Source organism: Leopardus geoffroyi, chromosome A2, assembly GCF_018350155.1.
Source record: "Leopardus geoffroyi isolate Oge1 chromosome A2, O.geoffroyi_Oge1_pat1.0, whole genome shotgun sequence".
NCBI classification, from domain to species: Eukaryota; Metazoa; Chordata; class Mammalia; order Carnivora; family Felidae; genus Leopardus; species Leopardus geoffroyi.
Window position 1 is genome coordinate 23243949 of NC_059331.1, and position 18295 is coordinate 23262243.

General features: G+C 42.1%; 1 protein-coding gene across 4 annotated transcripts in view; it reads left to right on the forward strand.

Moving 5' to 3' along the window:
• The window catches only part of CACNA2D3 (calcium voltage-gated channel auxiliary subunit alpha2delta 3), an 866452-nt gene that overhangs the window by 705076 nt on the left and 143081 nt on the right, over positions 1–18295 (forward strand). For all 4 annotated transcript variants that reach the window (XM_045493219.1, XM_045493218.1, XM_045493220.1 and 1 more), the window contains 2 exons: positions 2039–2160; positions 4797–4877. In XM_045493219.1, coding sequence (XP_045349175.1) covers positions 2039–2160; positions 4797–4877 — 203 coding nt within the window. The remainder of the gene's footprint in view (positions 1–2038; positions 2161–4796; positions 4878–18295) is intronic.

Consider the following 18295-nt stretch of genomic DNA (forward strand, 5'->3'; position numbering starts at 1 on the left):
TTCCATCCCTTGATTGCTCTCCCTTCCTGCAAGATCTCTGAAGACTGTGGACTAGCCAGGCAGTCATTTCCTCCCCCGAGTTATACTGTCTCAGCCAAGATGAGGCACTTGGGAGAGTAAACATGAGTCTTTGGAGATAAGTGAAGCAAACAAACATTCGCTGGAACTTGGGGATGTGTAAGTCTCTGTGAAGGGAGCCAAAATGGGAACCAAAGCTTCTTTCCTCAGAGACTTCAGGAGGTTTGGGACGGGGACATGACAGAGCAGGTAAGACCAAGGAAGGAGAAGGCCGTGTGAGAGACCAAGGCTGTGGGGCAGGAACTTGCTAATGTCTCTGTGGATTTGTGTGGTGGGTGGGATTTGAGGCACACTGTGAAGGGAATATGATTTTGAAAGGAAGAAACGGGGAAGAGAGTGCGGGTAGGCCTCAGGAGAGAGAGAAGCACTGTGGGCAGTGGGCGCAGGAGGCTGGGCAAGGTAAGGGATTTACAGACAGCTGGAGCAGTCCTGTTGGCTGGAGAGCAGGTGGTGGAGGGAGGGAGGAAGGATATCCACAGGGCCCACTGCTACCTCTGTTATACTTTTTCTCAGAAGAGTGAAATCTACTTAATTTGATCTTTCCAAGGATATGTGATCATGTATGGATTGTAAGGCAAGACAGCTTTCTGACTACCCTTTCTTTGGTCTTGTGATACGATTTCTGGAGGCTTTGCTTGCTTGTGTTAGATGCTAAGATGATTCGTTCACTGGATATACTAGGAAAAATTATTTCACCCACGGACAGTCTGACTGCTGGAGTTCTACAGGGTAATTCTGAGCCATCTGGGGTGCATGATGCTACGCAGATTCTCTCTGCACTGAGAAAGCCAACACTGTTTTCACCTGACAAAGGTGGTTGGGACATACCCACATCCGGCTTTTCCTTGCTGAGTGGTGCCATGATCCTTCTCCTCCCCTTCTCCTCCCCCACCTCCTCCCTCCTCCTCCCCGTCCCCCTCTTTCTTCTTCCTTTCCAGTTTTATTGAGAAATAATTGGCGTATAATTGTATACGTTTCAGACGTCCAGCGTGATGATTTGGTTTACATATATTGTGAAATGATTACTGCAGTAGGTTTACTTCACATCTCTCATCTCATATAGATACAATAAAAAGAAAAGAATAAAAATTCTCCTGGTGATGAGAACCCTTAGGAAATATTCTCTTCACAGCTTCATTGTAGGTCACACGGCAGTGTTAGCTGTAGTCCCCAGGTTGTCTTGTAACCTTCTTGTCATTCCCCATCCCCCAACCCCTGCCCCTTGTAACCACAAATCTGATCTCTTTTTTTGAGTTTGGTGGTTTTTTGGTTTTTGCTTGTTTGTCTTTGTTTCTTTGTTTTTAGCTTCCACATGTGAGATCCTACAGTGTTTGTCTTTTTCTGTCTGACTTATTTCCCTTAGCTTAATGCTTTCAAGTTCCATCCATGTTGTGGCCAATGGTAGGATTTTCTCATTTTTGTGGCTGAATAATATTCCATTGTGTGGAATGTGTGGTATATATGCCACCACTTCTTTATCCATTCATCCTTTGATAGACACTCAGGTTGTTTCCATATCTCGGCTGTTGTAAATAATGCTGCAGTGAATGGAAATATCTTTTTGAGTTAGGGTTTTTGTTTCCATTGTGTATATTCCCAGTAGAATTGCTGGATCAGATGGTAGTCTTATTTTTGATTTTTTGAGGAACCGCCATATTGTTTTCCATGGTGGCTGGCTGTACCAATTTACGAAGTGCACCAGCGTTCTCTTTTTTCCATACCCTCACCAACATTTGTTATCTCTTGTCTTCTTGGTGATAGCCATCCTAACATGTGTGAGGTGATATCTCATTTTGGTTTTGATTTGCATTTCCCTAATGACGAGTGATGCTGAGCATCTTTTCATGTTCCTGTTGACCATTTGTATATCTTCTTTGGAAGAATGAAAAGGTACGTTGCTCACTTTTTAATTGGATTATTTGTGGTTTTTTGACATGTTCTTATTCCTTTCCATTTCTAGGGATTTCCTGAAAGCTGGAGACAAGGAGAACATTTTTAACGCAGACCATTTCCCTCTCTGGTACCGAAGAGCTGCGGAGCAGATTCCAGGGAGCTTCGTCTACTCCATCCCGTTCAGCACAGGTGGGGGTCCTTGTTAGAGTTGGGACTCTGTCTGTCTGGTCCTGCTGGCCCGGGCATTGCATGCAGAGTGTAGTGGGGGCCATCTGAATGCTGGAGGGAGCCAAGTTCTGTCTTGAGGACCAATGCTGAATATTGGCCCAGCACTGAACCATTGACCTGTTTCATAAATACAATGGCCCCAAGTAAAATGAAGCTTTTCCTTAACTGAAGTGTGAAAAGAGCATTTCACAAAGCAGGACTGGTACTTTTTACTGTGTGGAATTTGAATACAAACATCTCAGTAGATTTTTTTTTTAATGTTATCATGGCCCCACTTGGAGAAAATTCATGCAGACATAACATCCTTTGCCAGAACTTTCAGTGAATCACATCACTTTGGAGGCCCACAGTCCTCCCATCAGAAACTAAACTGATTCAAATCAACATGCAGGAGTGAGCGCTGAGATTTTTGTGTAGACTTGTGATCTCCTGACAGAGGGCTGCGGTGACCCAGGAAAAGCGCATAACCTGTGATTTTTCTAATCCTAAGATTTTATATTATAAAAAAACTAAGATTGCCTCCCTCCAAAAAAGAACTGAACACCATCTTATTTCAACCATGTTTAGAAGCAAAACACACTGAACATACTTTTCGATTGTCCTTGGCTTTTTCTTGTCTCACGCAGCTGATAGTTTTTGGTGCTCATTCTGTGGAAGGCTCTGACTGTGCCTTGTAGCAACTTCAGAGATGAATAAGACCTAGTTCTATAAACTTGGATTGCTTTAGACAGTTCAGTCTATACTTATGTTTTATATTAGAGCCACCGTATTAGTCTTTTTCAAGCATTCCAAAATCAGCCCTAGTGGCGGTTTTCTGGTGCTTAGTGTCAAAGCCCCTTCCTTGGTTCTTAGCACTTGCTCATTTCCATGAATGAAAACGTCTTCAGAAAGAGTGCTTTCAAAATTTGCAGAAGACACGTTGGCAAGGGTTATCTAATAACTAGTTGCATGGACTCGTTAGGAAGAGAGTCTCTCATTCATGAAGATATTCAAGGAAAGGCCAAATGTTACTGTAGAAATTCCCTGAGCAGGTAGAATTTTAGAGGAGGTTATCAATTAGTTTCCTTCCAGGAAAAACTGAAATTCTTGGAGTCTGTACTCCTTTGTACCCATGGCCACACACACGTGTGTTCTCAGATACAAATGTCCGGGTGATTAAGACTCTTTCTTTATGTTTGTTTGGATGACACTTTATTGCTGAAAATACCAACCGAGAGAACAGTGAACTTTCTCATTCTGCTGCAAACCTGTCAACGTCTTCTCTTATCATGCAATCTCATGCTCCTTTCTTTGTCTTGGGATTCTAAGAAAAAAAAAAGAAAAAAAAGAACTTAGCTTGCTAGATTTGGACTGGAAGCAAGCATGAAGTTCTTCTTTTCCAGCAGGGTGGATTTTGCTCAAAACTGGACAAAGAAAAGGAGCAGTCAGAAAAAAGAGCAATCCCTGAAGTGTTCTGTGTGTGTGTGCTTATGAATGATGGCCCCTTGTATGGGTTTCTTCTTTTACTCTTCACCATTTTCCCTACAGAGACTTATGTCTGGGAAAAACAAATTCTGGCTAATTGAGGCTGTTGTAGAATTGGTTTCTGGCAAGTGGGGTTGTCAAAGGAATTTACCTTGTTCATGATAAAGTTAAGGATGACTTCACATCTTAGGAGATTTCATTCTTCCTTTTGGTTCGGAGAATGTAACATCACCAAGTACAAGTGTTATGATGAAGCTGTCTTATTGTTTCTACCATGTGTTGATTACCTGCACACATTGGAAAACAAGCTGGTTTTTATTATTGCTTAGGCTTGAGCCAGGAGAAGGTTCTTAGTTGCTTCAGTCATAAGTGTATTCAAGTTCAGGTCTGCCCTCTCCATTTCCCAGTTCATATTGGATTCCATTCATGGAACACCTTTTATAAGGCAAGCATTGTGCTAACAATTATCAACCAAGGTGGGGGGGGGTTGAAACCTGTGCTCAGGGTCTTTTAATTTATGGATATTGGAGCCATTGTTAGTAATTGAAAATGTCTTCATACTAATGCCTTATTGTTACCACATTAATAAGAGTTTGGAGTAAGGATTGAATTCCAAGTCTATCCGTGATTGGAATGGTTTTGCTAAGAAAAACTGGTCTTGAAATTAGAATTTTATAAATCAGTAAAGTTGTAACGAACAAACCAAAACTAAAGTTCCCAACTTGTAAAACAGTTTCAAAACTTTATCTCCTGTAGCTCTCCACAGCCGTATTTAGAGAGGCAGTGTAAATATGATCACTAACACAAGTAAACACTATAATTAGTAACCACAAATCACAAGAGAAATGTGGTCCCTCCAGCAGTGCTTAATAATTTTGATGTGAAGAAGCTGGACACCACCGCCCCCCCCCCCCGCCCCCAGTGTGGCAGTCATAACTCAGTGCACTGATTCCTTCAGCTGACAGGACTGTCTACACAGCACCTGTGGCCTAACAGAGTTGGCCAACTCCGAGTCTGGGAACCACGCACTAACACAATCTGCAGAATCGGTGGCCATGGGCCAGTATGATTACTCTCTTAACCTGGGCACACGACCATCTCCATTTTTGTTGTGATGGTTTTTCTTCTTTCAGGAATAGTCAACAAAAGCAATGTGGTGACAGCGAGTACCTCCATCCAGCTCCTCGATGAACGGAAATCTCCTGTGGTAGCAGGTAAAGGATGGATTTCAGTCAATTAATAGAAATAAGCATGGCATCCATTTATCTGGCCAATGAACTGCTTCTATGCAGCATGTTTATTCTTCACAAAATAAGTTTTGAAAGGAACCAAAAGCTAACACGTACTTCTTCCTTAGCTTGGTGTTTATCTTCACCAATTCAGGATTCTGACTGGTTGTGTTTGTTGTGACAACAAAAATCTTTCCCAGTACTCTTATTCTCAAACCAGTAAGAAATTGTTGGTGCATGCAGAGGAGAATTTCTTGAAAGTTGGCAGTGTACTCATTTAAAGTAAGCTCCATATCTCCCACTGCTACATCATTAGGATAACAGTGGGCATACTAGGCAATTGTGGGTTTGTTTTAGGCACACACGAGCCAAAATGTGCCTTCTCTGGAGTGCCTGAGATTTTTACCTCTCTCATCCTGCTGAGGAATTGAAGTTAGATGTATCTGTAGGTGCCGGGTTTGGGACCAGGCGAACGCCAAACCATTTCACGATGGAGGGTCTTAAATTGTCAAAGAAACCCTGGCTCTGGCTTTTGCCTTCTCTCTCACTCTCAAGAATGTCAGTAGACATCTGTGGCCGGCGATGGGCTTTCATTGGTGGTGTTTGGCCTAAAGGGCTGGAAACTGCCACAGGTGCTCCTTTGGGGACAGCTGCTGACAAAAATGGAGTCAACAAGCTTGTCTGGCATGTGGTCTATTTCTGACATTGTCATATCCATTGGCGGATGGTGGATGAGACCCTCCAAATTCCATCCTGATATTGGCTAGGTTTACCAAAGGGAGTTGTTCTGCTTCCAGACAACCTCTCTCAGTAAGTTGTACTGTAGGGGGCTTTGAACATCAACTGCTGTGTCTGCACACCGTGAATATTTGTGGGAAGGATTGCAAATGGGGCAGATAGTTTTGAGTGTGGTTGTTCTCTGGCTGGAAAACACCAGGCTTCTTTCCCCACTTTATTTCTGACTTAGTCTATGTGTCATCATTGTATTAGTGGGGATTGAAAGACCTGGGGGCAATTTCCCTGATTATTCCTGGCTTTTTGGATACGGCAAGGAAGACTGTCTTATGTATCTGACCTGTAGATCATCTTGAACTAGGCAGACCTGTAACTAATCAGCCAGGAGATCAGGGCTCTGAGGATTCACAGCTTCTTTCTTTAAATTTTGTCACTTAGCATCTCATGTTCCTTGAAGAAAGTAGGAGACAGGATCGTATAACTTAGCAGGGTTTATTTTTGCTCAAAGGAAGTCAGCCTTCCTTACCTCTAGGGTGACCCAGCCAGCTAGTTCTGGAGGCATGTTATCTCCCTGGAACAGGGCCACGTGCAGCAGCTGTCAAAGATGTGGCCTGACCAAAGCGACTGTCCAACTGTTTGGAAGTTTCTTAAAACCTTTTCATGGGGTGCCTGGGTGGCTCAGTTTGTTAAGCATCTGACTTTGGCTCGGGTCATGATCGTGGTCTGTGAGTTTGAGCCTCGCCTCGGGCTCCGTGCTGTCAGCTCAGAGCCTGGAGCCTGCTTCGGCTTCTGTGTCTCCCTCTCTCTCTGCCTTTCCCCCACTCATACTCTGTTTCTCTCTGTCTCTCAAAAATGAATAAATGCTAAAAAAAAAAATTAAAAAAATTAAAAAACCTTTTCCTTAGTTTTCTCATTCAGTCATCATGAAGGATGCTCTGTGTCAGCCCTAAGGTGGTGGTGCCCATCCCAGCCACTTTTGTCTAAGCTTGCAAGCTAAGCTCAAATGTTTCCAAATGCCTATTGTTTTGTAAATGTCTGTTTGGCTCAGTATGGATGAAATGTGGACTCAGCCTGGGTACCGTGTATCGAGTCTGGAGAAGAACGTGAGTTTTCCAAAATGGTTCATTTGTCTATGCTGGTCTACTGTTGAGTTACACAGATGGCCAGAGAACACAGGCAGCTCACAAGACATGGTTTGTCCAGCTGTGAGTGGGTGGAAGAGATGTCCTCCTGTTTACTGCTACTCAGTGTGTGTCAACTGGTCCCTGTCTTCACAAGATAATTACAGAGCAAGACGAAGAAGCAAGGTTATCGAAGGAGCTGTATTTAGTACTTACCTTTTAAAACTGGTAGTTATTAACCTTCTTTTTAAAAGTGTGTTTGGTAGGTGTAAGATAAAACAGATTTGCTCAGTTTGATCTTGAAGGCTGCCATGGAGGAGGCACCATGAAGGCAATGACCTTAAGAGGACCTTTCTGTCGCCAAAAGCAGAGTGGCCTCCTCAGCACTTGCCACAGATTGCATGGACTCTGACTCACCCATCCTGTCACTGTGTGATTAGTTTCGGTAACTTTCTTCTGTGTGTTTTCCTCAAATTAAGTAGACATTGTTTGCTACTCTAAAGTAAAAAAGGTCATTTTAATTGGGGAAGAAGCCTTGTTTTGGCAAGTGAGGATGAATATGTGAGCAGGCCTGCTTCCCCACCAGTGTGCCTCCAACTGCAGATGGAATACAGCCAACTGGCAGTAATTTGGGGTCTCAATGAAATCCTTGTGTTCAATTGAAAAGTATATGGAAGGAAAGGTGTACAACTTTGCAAATGATTATCAAGGATACCTTTGAAAGGCCAGCTCTCAAGCCTGTTCGGGTGTTCTCGTGTTCACTGGCTCTCAGTGTCTGTTTGGGACAGAAAGAGTTTCTTGTTTTGTTTTGTTTTTGCTTTATTCTCTTTCTTTCTTTCTTTTGTCTTGTTTTCTTTTTTAAACAAAAACATTTAGATACTCATCTGTCAATGACATCTTTGCAGAAAGGGCAGTCAAACTGGGAAGGATTCCATTTATGCGTCAGCCTGGTGCATAAATGGGCCCCATCCATCTTTTTGGCCCATGACATTGCTTACAGTCCTTCTCTCGAGGGACCTGCCAGCTTTCCAGCTGCCACTAGTGTGCTGAATTTTCTTCCTTGCTTTCCCACTGCAAAGGAAGAAATGGTAGGACTTTCTCTTTGGTTTACCAAGTCTCTCCAGAGCCCTGGAGCCTCCTGTGTATGACAAACCTCTCCTCCATTTTTCTGTTCTTATTAGCAATGCAAACCTTGGACTGTAAAGTCCACATAGGTTTGTCACTCACTCTGTAACTTACTAAATATGTGGTCTTGGGTCTCCGAAGGTCTATCTCAAATAACATTGGGATCATGACCTCTTTCACCTTACTCTGGCTTGATTTGGGGGTAAAATGAGAAAACAAAATACTGGACTATGAAGAAGTATAAAAATGCTAGAATTTGGGGGAACCTATTTTTACCTTCAAGCTTATTCATTCATTCACTCATTTATTCGCTGAATATGTCCTGACCTCCTTCCTTTACCAAGCACTCTAGATATACATGAATAAGATCCAGGCTCCATAATGACATTCCCTTCTTCCCTCCAAACACATGTCAAATAGCAGTTATTTTTAAAGCCATGTCCACACAGGACAGGTGAAGAGAAAAGCTGGGTAATTACCTAGAAGGTCCTGGAGGTAAAAAACTTTGTTCTTTTCACCTCCTGTTCCTCAGAACAGAACCCCTGTTCTGAAGTATAGTAGATTAATCCTCAATAAGAATTCTATAAATTGAGTTGAACATGTAGAAACCTGTTTTGCCCTCATTTTGTTATTACTGACTTGAGTTCCATAAATTACTTAGGTCATGGTGTTAATTCCCTACGCTGTTCTTCGTGGGACACTGGGCCATATCGGCCAACAGTCACAGGCACCGATTCTACCATTAGAGGATGGAAATGACATAGAGAAAGAAACACACAGAGGGAAGAATTGAGCCATCAGGGAAGGTGTAACTATGCAGGGAACTTCTTCCCTCCTTGGACAGTTTGTCTGAGCCACCCCCCCACCCCCCATTGTCCTTCTGGACTCTGACAATACACAGTACATAATCTCAGTTTTTCTAAATAAGTTCAGGATTGGGGATTTTTTAAATAACAGAAAATAAATTCTGATTTTTTTTTTTGCATTTGCTTTAAAATGTAAATTTTAGCACATCAAAATCTAAAACCTCTTCTACAAATGTGCCAGTTTGATTTCTTAAATGAAATGAAAAACCTCTCCACAGGCAAGGACTGTCCCAATTACCTTTTTATCCCCAGCGCTGAGCACAAAGGAGGTTGACATGTGGTAAATGTGTCAAAACAGTAGATGAATCAAGGAAAATGGGCTTCATTTTCATCTGCTCTGCGTAGGTCCATAAGTTTACAAGTTTTACCATCCACATGATGGGAACACAGTATTTGACTCTAAGAGAGTCAAACTCTAAGAGAAGTAGGCAGCAGCTAAAACTCCAATCCATGCCCTGGTGATATGATGCAGACCATGATGGATATTTTAAGAAATAGAAAAACTGTGTACTACTCCATCCTAATGGCAGCTGTGCTGGCCCAGTAGTTAATCTCTATGTCAGTAAATGTCTTTTCTGAGGTCCGAGCATTAAAGTGATGTTTATAATAGCCAAGCTGATCATCAACATAAAGAAAAATAAATTAGAGACCATAGAGGCATTGTTTTCCTACAGAAACAGTTTTTAAAGCAGATTTTAAGTGCAAACTTTGATTATTTTTAGTAAATAAATAATTGAGTGGGAGCAGGGCTCTGACCTCCTGGTCTGTTCCTCTGCAAGAAACACAGGTCATCTTAAATTCATTCATTGGGGGAAATTTGAAAATGTGGGTTATGTGATCTAATTTGCATAATTCCAGACAGTATAATAAGGGGAATGCTTGATATTAGGACAGATGATCTCATTTTAACCAGCTAATTAGGAAAGAGATGAAATTCCCATTGACCACTAGCTATTGTCAGGTATATGATATTTAAACTGCACGGACTATTTCATATGTACTTTTCATTAGAACTGGATGAATAATGTTGGCAAAATGTTATAGGCAGATACTTAGTTTAACAACATTCCTTTGATGGGATTTCACATATTTGATATAAATGAGTTATCTAGTGTGGCAGGAATTGAGTCAAGTCTGCGTAGATAAGCCTCTAGTTTGTCAGATCTGAGCAAAGGGAGTGTTTTATCTCCGCAGACATTTAGTACTTACTGATTAAACCAGTAGTTCTCAACCAGGGGCACTTCCCTCACACCCATGGGGCAGTTGATTGCATGCAGAGACATTTTTGTGACAACTGGCTAAAGGGGGGTGCTACCAGCCTCTAGTGGGTCCAGGTCAGGAATGCTGCTATGTATCCTCTGAGGCTCATGACAGCCCCTCCAAACAACAAGGAATTATCTGGTCCAAAATGTCAGGAGGGGAGAGATTGAGAAATGACAGGCAAGTGTCAACTTTTAGTGCTTTAAATTCACTGCTTTCCCTTCTTGGGCTCCTTTATAAATGATTTTGTTTTATTTTTTTATTGTGTAATTAAATTATTCAGTAAATGTGTATCTAGCATCTACCGTGTATGTTGTGCTGGGGATACAGCTGTGAACAGCCACCCTAGACATCACTGTGGAGTGTATTGAGGGATTGTTGGTTGATACGATAGGAGGGCACCGTCAGCATGCCGTACCCAGAGGCCGGGGGACAGCTGCCCGAGGAAGAATCGTTCCACCCAGATGCCACGGCACTCCCTGAAGACACTGAGACAAACCAAGTTGCTGCCAATGGAGAGCTTCCATATGTGTAGGAGATATAGACCACAGACAAGTATTGCATGAATGGAGGGAGGGAGGGGGGAAGGAGCCAGGCAGACTGGTAGCGGTAAATGCTCTATAGAGAATAGACCAGGATAAAGAGATGAGGTGAGGCTGGCAGTGGCAAAGGCAGGGATGTGTGCCCATCTTCACACATGTACGTTTGGCTGTGTGGTAGGGGCAGTGCTTCTCCAGATCAGGGGAGAGGGTGGGTCAGGGAAGGCCCGACATGAGCAGAGTCCTAAATGGTGAGATGCAGCCATCTGCAAAGATCTGTGGGCAGGGCGTTCCAGGCAGACAGAACAAACTTGTCCAGGAATCTTGAATGAGATCCCTCACACATGTTGTAGCCACGTTCCAGGTGGGTACTCTGAGACACGGACAAGCCTCTCGGGTTTCAGGGGTATTTGCTGGGATCTTAAAGCAGGACTGATGGGCAGGTGGGCAGATGACCCAGGGAGAGGTGGGGAACCCAAGGCAGGTCTTCATTCTAAATATTAGCTATAAGATAGGGCTTTTCTATGTGTTTGGCATTTGGTTCTCTCTCTCTCTCTCTCTCTCTCTCTTTCCTTTTTTAAGCTGACAAACAGGAGCAATGCAGGGGCAAAAAGAGGTCTAAGCCAGTATGACTGACAACAGCAAACCTCATAGAAATGGATTAATGATGTAGCTACTAATTATGCCATAGATCAAGTCTGCCACAGAGAACAGCTGCCCCGCATGCCATGGTAGCCAGGGATGGGGGCGCGGTAAGGACTTCTGCTCCAGGAATAAAAATAGCCCAGAAATTTGAGAAACTGGATCCCATGTGCTAACTCTCCAGGACACTCACTGCCAAGAGTCACCGTCCTTTTATAAACCTTATCAAAAGCTCCAACATGTCCTCCACCCAAAAATCAGCAGCAGAACTTTCGGATAACAGGTCCTCACCCCTGCTTGTGTGTGTTCTGAATCAGCAAGCAAAGACCCTTCTTTTTGAGGTCATGGTGTGATTTGGGCATTAAAGCCAATGTGAACCGAGGGTTTGGCAGTGAGCCCAGGGCCGTTTCGCCCCTCTTGTAAAATGAGGTTGACTGGTGCTTCAGCTGGATTTCTAACAGCCTAGTTTTTAAAGATGGGGATTTGTTTCATCATCACAGAAAAGGAAAGAACTGACTGATAATGGAGAATTACTTACACCCAGATGCTGTTTTGGGGGACCTCTGGTGTTCTTGTTGAGAGAAATAAATTTGCTTATAAATAAATACACGTACAGTGTTTGGCAAATGCCTCCAGTGAATGCTCAATCATGAGTAGCTGCTAAACTGTCATTACTATTGCTTCTGTTGTTAGAATGATGGTTGGCTACACCCGCCACTACTCACTAGCCAGTGCTTATTGTCATGTGCTGTTCTCTGTGAGAACTTGCATAGGAAATACCATTACAGTATCTTGACATGTTTCACAAAACTTTGAAACTCACACTTTCATGTCCCCATGTACCCAGAGGTTGGCCAGCTGCAGCCCATGCGACCAAATCTAGGCTGCAGTCTATTTTGTTTGGTTTTCTTATAGCTTCATTGAGATATATTTCACATACTGTAAAAACTCACCCACATAAAGTATACAGTCTATTGGATTTTAGTGTATTGACAGAGTTGTGCAACCATCGCCGCAATCTAATTTTAGAACAATTCCAACATCCCACAAAGAACCCCTTGTACACACACAGTCTCATTCTTGATATCTTATTCCCTACCCCAGCCACAGGATACCACAAATCTACTTTATGTCTCTATGGATTTGCCTTTTCTGGACTTTGCAGATAAATGGAATCACAACAGTACGTGGCCTTGTGTGATCAGCTTCTTTTACTTAGCTTAATGTTTTCAAGGTCAATCCATATTGTAGCATGTGTCAATACTTTGGGGTTTTTTTTGTATTGCCAAATGATATTCTATTGTTTGTACATACACCATTTTATTTATCCATTCATCAGTTTATGGACATTTGGGCTCCCACCTTTTAGCTATTCATAATGTTGATATGAACACTCATGGACAGTGGACATGGACAAGTTTTTGTGTTGACACATATTTCCGTTTGCCTTGTGTAGACACCTAAGAGTGGAATTTTGGCATCATATGGTAATTCTATGTTTGATATTTTGAAGAGCTATCAAGCTGTTTTCCAGAGTGGCTCCACCATTTTACGGTCTCACCAGCAACGTATGAGGGTTCCAATTTTTCCACATCTTGATCAACACTTGCTATTGTCCGTCTTCTTTATTTTAGCCATCCTGGTGGGTGTGAAATGATTTGCATTTCCCTAATAACTAATTATGCTGAGCTTCTTTTCATGTGCTACTTGAATTTGCTCATAAGAGAAATTTATTTTCAGATCCTTTGCCCATATTTTTTTTTTAATTTTTTTTTTCAACGTTTATTTATTTTTGGGACAGAGAGAGAGCATGAACGGGGGAGGGGCAGAGAGAGAGGGAGACACAGAATCGGAAACAGGCTCCAGGCTCTGAGCCATCAGCCCAGAGCCTGACGCGGGGCTCGAACTCACGGACCGCGAGATCGTGACCTGGCTGAAGTCGGACGCTTAACCGACTGCGCCACCCAGGCGCCCCCCTTTGCCCATATTTAAGTTACATTATGTGTCTTTTTATTATTGAGATATGAGTTCCTTACATATTCTGGATATAAGTACTTTGTCTGATGTCTACCAGCTGTTTTTTTTAATGACATTTTATTGAAATACAGCCATTCCCTTATTGTCTATGGATACCTTTCTGCTAAAATGGCAGACCTCAGTAGTTGGATAGAGAGCATATGGACTATAAAGCCAAGAATATTTAAAAAATTTTTAATGTGTATTTATTCATTTTTTGAGAGACAGAGTGTGAGCGGGAAGGGGCAGAGAGAGGGAAACAGAGAATCCGAAACAGGCGCCAGGCTCTGAGCTGTCAGAACAGAGCCAGACGTGGGGCTCGAACTCACAAACCATGAGATCATGACCTGAGCCGTAGTCAGACGCTTAACCAACCGAGCCACCCTTTTTTTTTTTTAATGTGTATTTTAAAGCCAAGAATATTTAATACCTGGCTCTTTATAGACAAAAGTTGCCAACTCTTGCTTTGGAAAAAAATATGTCACAATCTATTTTTTTTTTAAAAAACATAAAACACTGATTTGTTCCTTCATTTATTTAACATCTTTTTATTTTATAAAAATGAAGTGGATATTTAAATCAGAGGCTATGTAAGTAAATGTTGAAGACCGAGCTTCATGTATCAGAAGGTGCCCATCAGTTGTGCCTAATGTTTTTGTATATGTGGTTACACAGAAATCCCAATCAAAGATCCTAAGCTTTCTAAAAATATATGCTCTCATTGTCAGTCAAGACAGTGATTTACTTAATCTTCGCTCTAGTTTATAAACCTCTGAACAGTGTAATCAGCATAATGCTCGGTAGAGCATTGGAAATGCCCTCACATGCTTTGGTGGAAAACAGTTTATGGGATTTTTTTCCCCCCCAGCATGGATCATGAGAGATTTGGGGATTTATTTAGTTGCCTTTATCCAGGCAAATCTCCTAGTGACCTTGTTGGGATCTTGATCTTATTTAAGACTAGAATATGTGACTCATGCTAAGTCAAGTGCCCACAGAGGAAAAGTGAGCTGACCTGAATCTCCCCTCCTGGAGGAGAAGGATGGACATCAGCAGAGTCTGCAGTAGGAGCATAAATGCTCTGCCAGTCAGCCCGAGGACTCTCTTACTCATGGAAAATGCTTTGGCTGGTTGGTGGTGGGAAAGGGGGACAGTGCGGATCAGAGACTTGCACCCACCAAGAGCTCCTGGGTTCTATTCTGGATGAAAATTTCAGCATGAGACCAGGATAAGTGTCTAATTGTCATTCCTACTTTAAGAACAAATTATATGTGAACAGGGTGAGGCCGATGGGAGTGTATGATTGTCTTTAAACAAAAAAAGAAAATTTTGGAATGAAACCATAGTTTGTGGTCATTTTCCATGCTTTTGCTTCACTAGCCTACTCCTACCAACTTCCAGATTTGTGCTGGTATAGTCAGGTTTTTAAGCCAAAATTATTTTTGTTATTGAATTATTTTGTGTCATGCATTTCTCGGTCTCTTATGCCGTAGGATTTTTCCACATGTCCCCTCCTTCATTCTCTCCAGAACCCACCCCAGACAAGTTTCATCCGCAGTGAAGCACTTCTCAAGGTCACCTATAACCTCCACATTATGGAATCCCGCTACAAACATTTATTATCTAATAGTTTCCACGAGTCAGGGATCTGGGTGAAGCTTAACTGGGTCATCAGGCTCAGGGTCTCTCACAAAGGCTGCAGTCAAGGTACTGGCCCAGGGTCTTTCATGAGGGTGCAGCGAAAGTGTTGTTGGGGCTGTGGTCTTATCTGAAGGCTCAGCAAACAGAGGAAATGCTTCCGCAGTCACTCATGAGAAGCTTAGCAGCTGGTTGTTGGTCAGCCACCGTCCTGACATCCTCACCATGTGACTGTCTCCACAGGTGTTGACTTCCCTCAGAACAAGCAGGAGAGAATGAACACAATGGGAGCCAGAGTTTTTTTGTTACTTAGTCCTGGAAGTGATATTCTATGATGTGTACCTCATATTCTTTTTGCTAGAACAAGTCACTGGTTCCAGCCCACCCTCAAGGGGAGGCAGTTCAAAAAGGGCATGAGTACCTTCAAGAATCATCTGAAAAGCTGCCACAACCCACAGGGTCCTACATGATTGGACTCCTCATTACCCTCTAACCTCAGCTCCTTCTGCCTCTACTTTTGTTCACTTGGCCACATTACCTTTACATTGTTCTTCAAACACATTAAATGTGCTCGTATGTCAGGGCCTTTGGACCTGCTGTGCCTTCTCCCTGGGACAGTTTCCCTCTAGATATCTTCTCCACTGGTTCTATCTTCTCCTTCCGGTTTCTGCTCAACTATTTTCTGAGGGGATTTCGTGATCACCAAGTATAAAACAGAAACTCTTCCTCTCCCATATCCCCAGTACTCTGTGCCCGTCATACCTACTTCTCTACCACTTGATGTACATAGATTTTATGTCATTATGTTCTCCTTCTGGGAGATGTTAAGTTCTATGGGGCATGTGCTTTATATCTCTTATTCCCTCCTTCATCTCTGATACTTAGAAAATTGCCTGGCATGCAGAAGGTGCTTAGAAATTTATCAAATTATTTGACTTTGCATTGTTTTGTAACCATATTAACTAAACCAGACATACCCCTGACTTTAACTGATTTGGTGCTTTTGCTCGCACTTGAATGGCAGGACTCCACATTTTTCAGTTCTTCTCACATTTCTCCTCCCCCTCTCCCTTCCCCTTGTTTTTATAATTCATCCCTTGATCAATTAAAGTAGGTCTTGAGTCATTTTTCTTCAAAAACAATGCATGGATGGCATGCTCCCTAAACGGTTGCATATCTGAGAATTGCAAGCTCAGTCTGGTTCCTTGTTAAGTGTCGTTTTTTTGTTTGGTTTCTAGACTTTGGAATATTTAATTTTTTCTTTAAAGTTTGAAAATTTTACCAGAATCCATTTGTTTCATTTGTGTGTTTTTTCTCTAATTTATACTGATTGAGACTTTCATGTACCAGGCAATAAGCTAGACTAACTTTTAATATTTTTTCCATTGATATCTCTTATAGGAAGCCCTTCTCAATCTATATAATTGGAGTTTTTCTTTAGCTCAGGGAAGATGTCTTCTCAGATTTTCTTTCCTTCTGTTCGGCAGGTTCTAATCTGTTTATTCGGAAAACCAAGTATCCATATTTTAGTTCTTTACCATTTCTCCTTCATTTCTATCATCTTCTGTTGCTTTCATCTCTATTTTTTCTTTTGAATTCCAGGAGTGAATATGCCTGTAATAGTGTTCTATATCACTGATTCAGTATGTCCTAATGTTTCTTCTGTACCTCTGATGGTGACTATGGAAGATTTTATTCATTTATTATTTACTATTATTAGCCATTATTATTTTATTATTTGTCATTATTTTATGATTGTTTGCAATTATTTACTCCTTTCTTTTTTTTAAAGTTTATTTATTTTGAGAGAGAGTACATATGCGCACACAGACAGGGGAGGGGCAGAGAGAGAGGGGGAGAGAAAGAATCCCAAGCAGGCTTCTGTCAGCAAGGAACCCGACATGGAGCTTGAACCCACAAACTGTGAAATCATGACCTGAGCTGAAATGAAGAGTCAGACGCTTAACCGACAGAGCCACCCAAGAGCCCCTCCTTCTTTTCTTATAAGGGGACTGAATATCCTTGCCTATTGCTAGGTCACTTCCTGTGCCATCCTACTGGACACTGTATGATTCTGTGCTCCTTAAGTCTGAACTTAGCCATATGACATCTTGTTGCCAATGGAATATGAGTGGGTATAATGTACACCAAATCCAACCAGAAACTTTAAAAATTGTGCTAGGATATTTTTTGAAATAGATCTTTCATGCTTCTTCTGCATCTTGTGGGCAATGCTGCCTTTGTTCCTTTTTAAAAAATATCTTTCAGGAGGTTCTATTTAGGTTTCTTTCTTAATTTTAATCACCATTAAAATATGGGATGTTTGTGGGATGCCTGGTTGGCTCAGCCAGTTGAGCATCCAACTTTGGCTCAGGTCATGATCTCACAGTTTGTGAGTTCAAGCCCTGCATCGGGCTCTATGCTGACAGCTTGGAGCCTGGAGTCTGCTTCAGATTCTGTGTCTCCCTCTCTCTCTTCCCCTTCTAGGCTCACACTCTGTCTCTCTCTCCCAAGAATGAATAAACATTTAAAAAAATTTTTTTTCTAAATGTGGGATGTTTGCTGATGGACAGAGTGAATGACTTCCCCTTAGGGGTCCCTATTGTTGACTTCAGATCACACCTTGGAGACTAAGATAGAAGGCTAGTTGATAGGCACAGCCCCTAAACAAATGTCCAGTGTCTAGGTGTCCTCCATCTAGAGTGGCATTGCAGGACCAGTGAGAGACACCATGTCCTGCTGCCTGGTGATCTGACTACTTAGGTAAACCAAAGTCATCTGTAGTTTTCATTCCTTGTAAGAAGCAATAGATAAAAGCTATAGCCCCTACATTGTGCTTATCTTATTGTACTCTCTTCATTTTATCATCCTATTATATGCAACACTGTTGAGATTCTTCATCTCTAGTGGAGGAAGACAGCAAGGTCTTAATGGCAGGTGTTGTAGGACTTAAATGTTCTCAGACATCTTATATGGGAGGAAGTGGTTTCCGTCTGGTTTGTGAAGTCCATGTCTCAGAGGAAAGATACCAGAATAAGGATAGGTGGTACATAGACTGTCTTCCTTTGCATCCCACTCATCTATCTGATGGGCCATATCTCTGCTTTGGATGTTGGGCATCCCTCCTGGAGGCTTGGATCTCATTGACCTGTATTCTCAGTTTCTAGATCCTCATAACTTTTTTTTATCTTTGTATTCATGAGTATTTCAATGGGAAACACTTCTTATTAGGCAGCGTCTAATTTCATCATTTTCTCAAGTAGCTGCGAGAGAGTGTGGCTGAATTTCTACATTCCCATTCTAAGAACATCTTTTCCAGCTCAGCAGAGTCATGGGTGATATAAGGACCTTCATTTTCCTCGGCCTTTTCATCTGATTTACTGGGTCTTGGTGAGACCAGAGTTCTGGCAGTGACATACTGGCTGGTGGATCGGTTTCTTTTCTCTGCCATATTTTAAGGT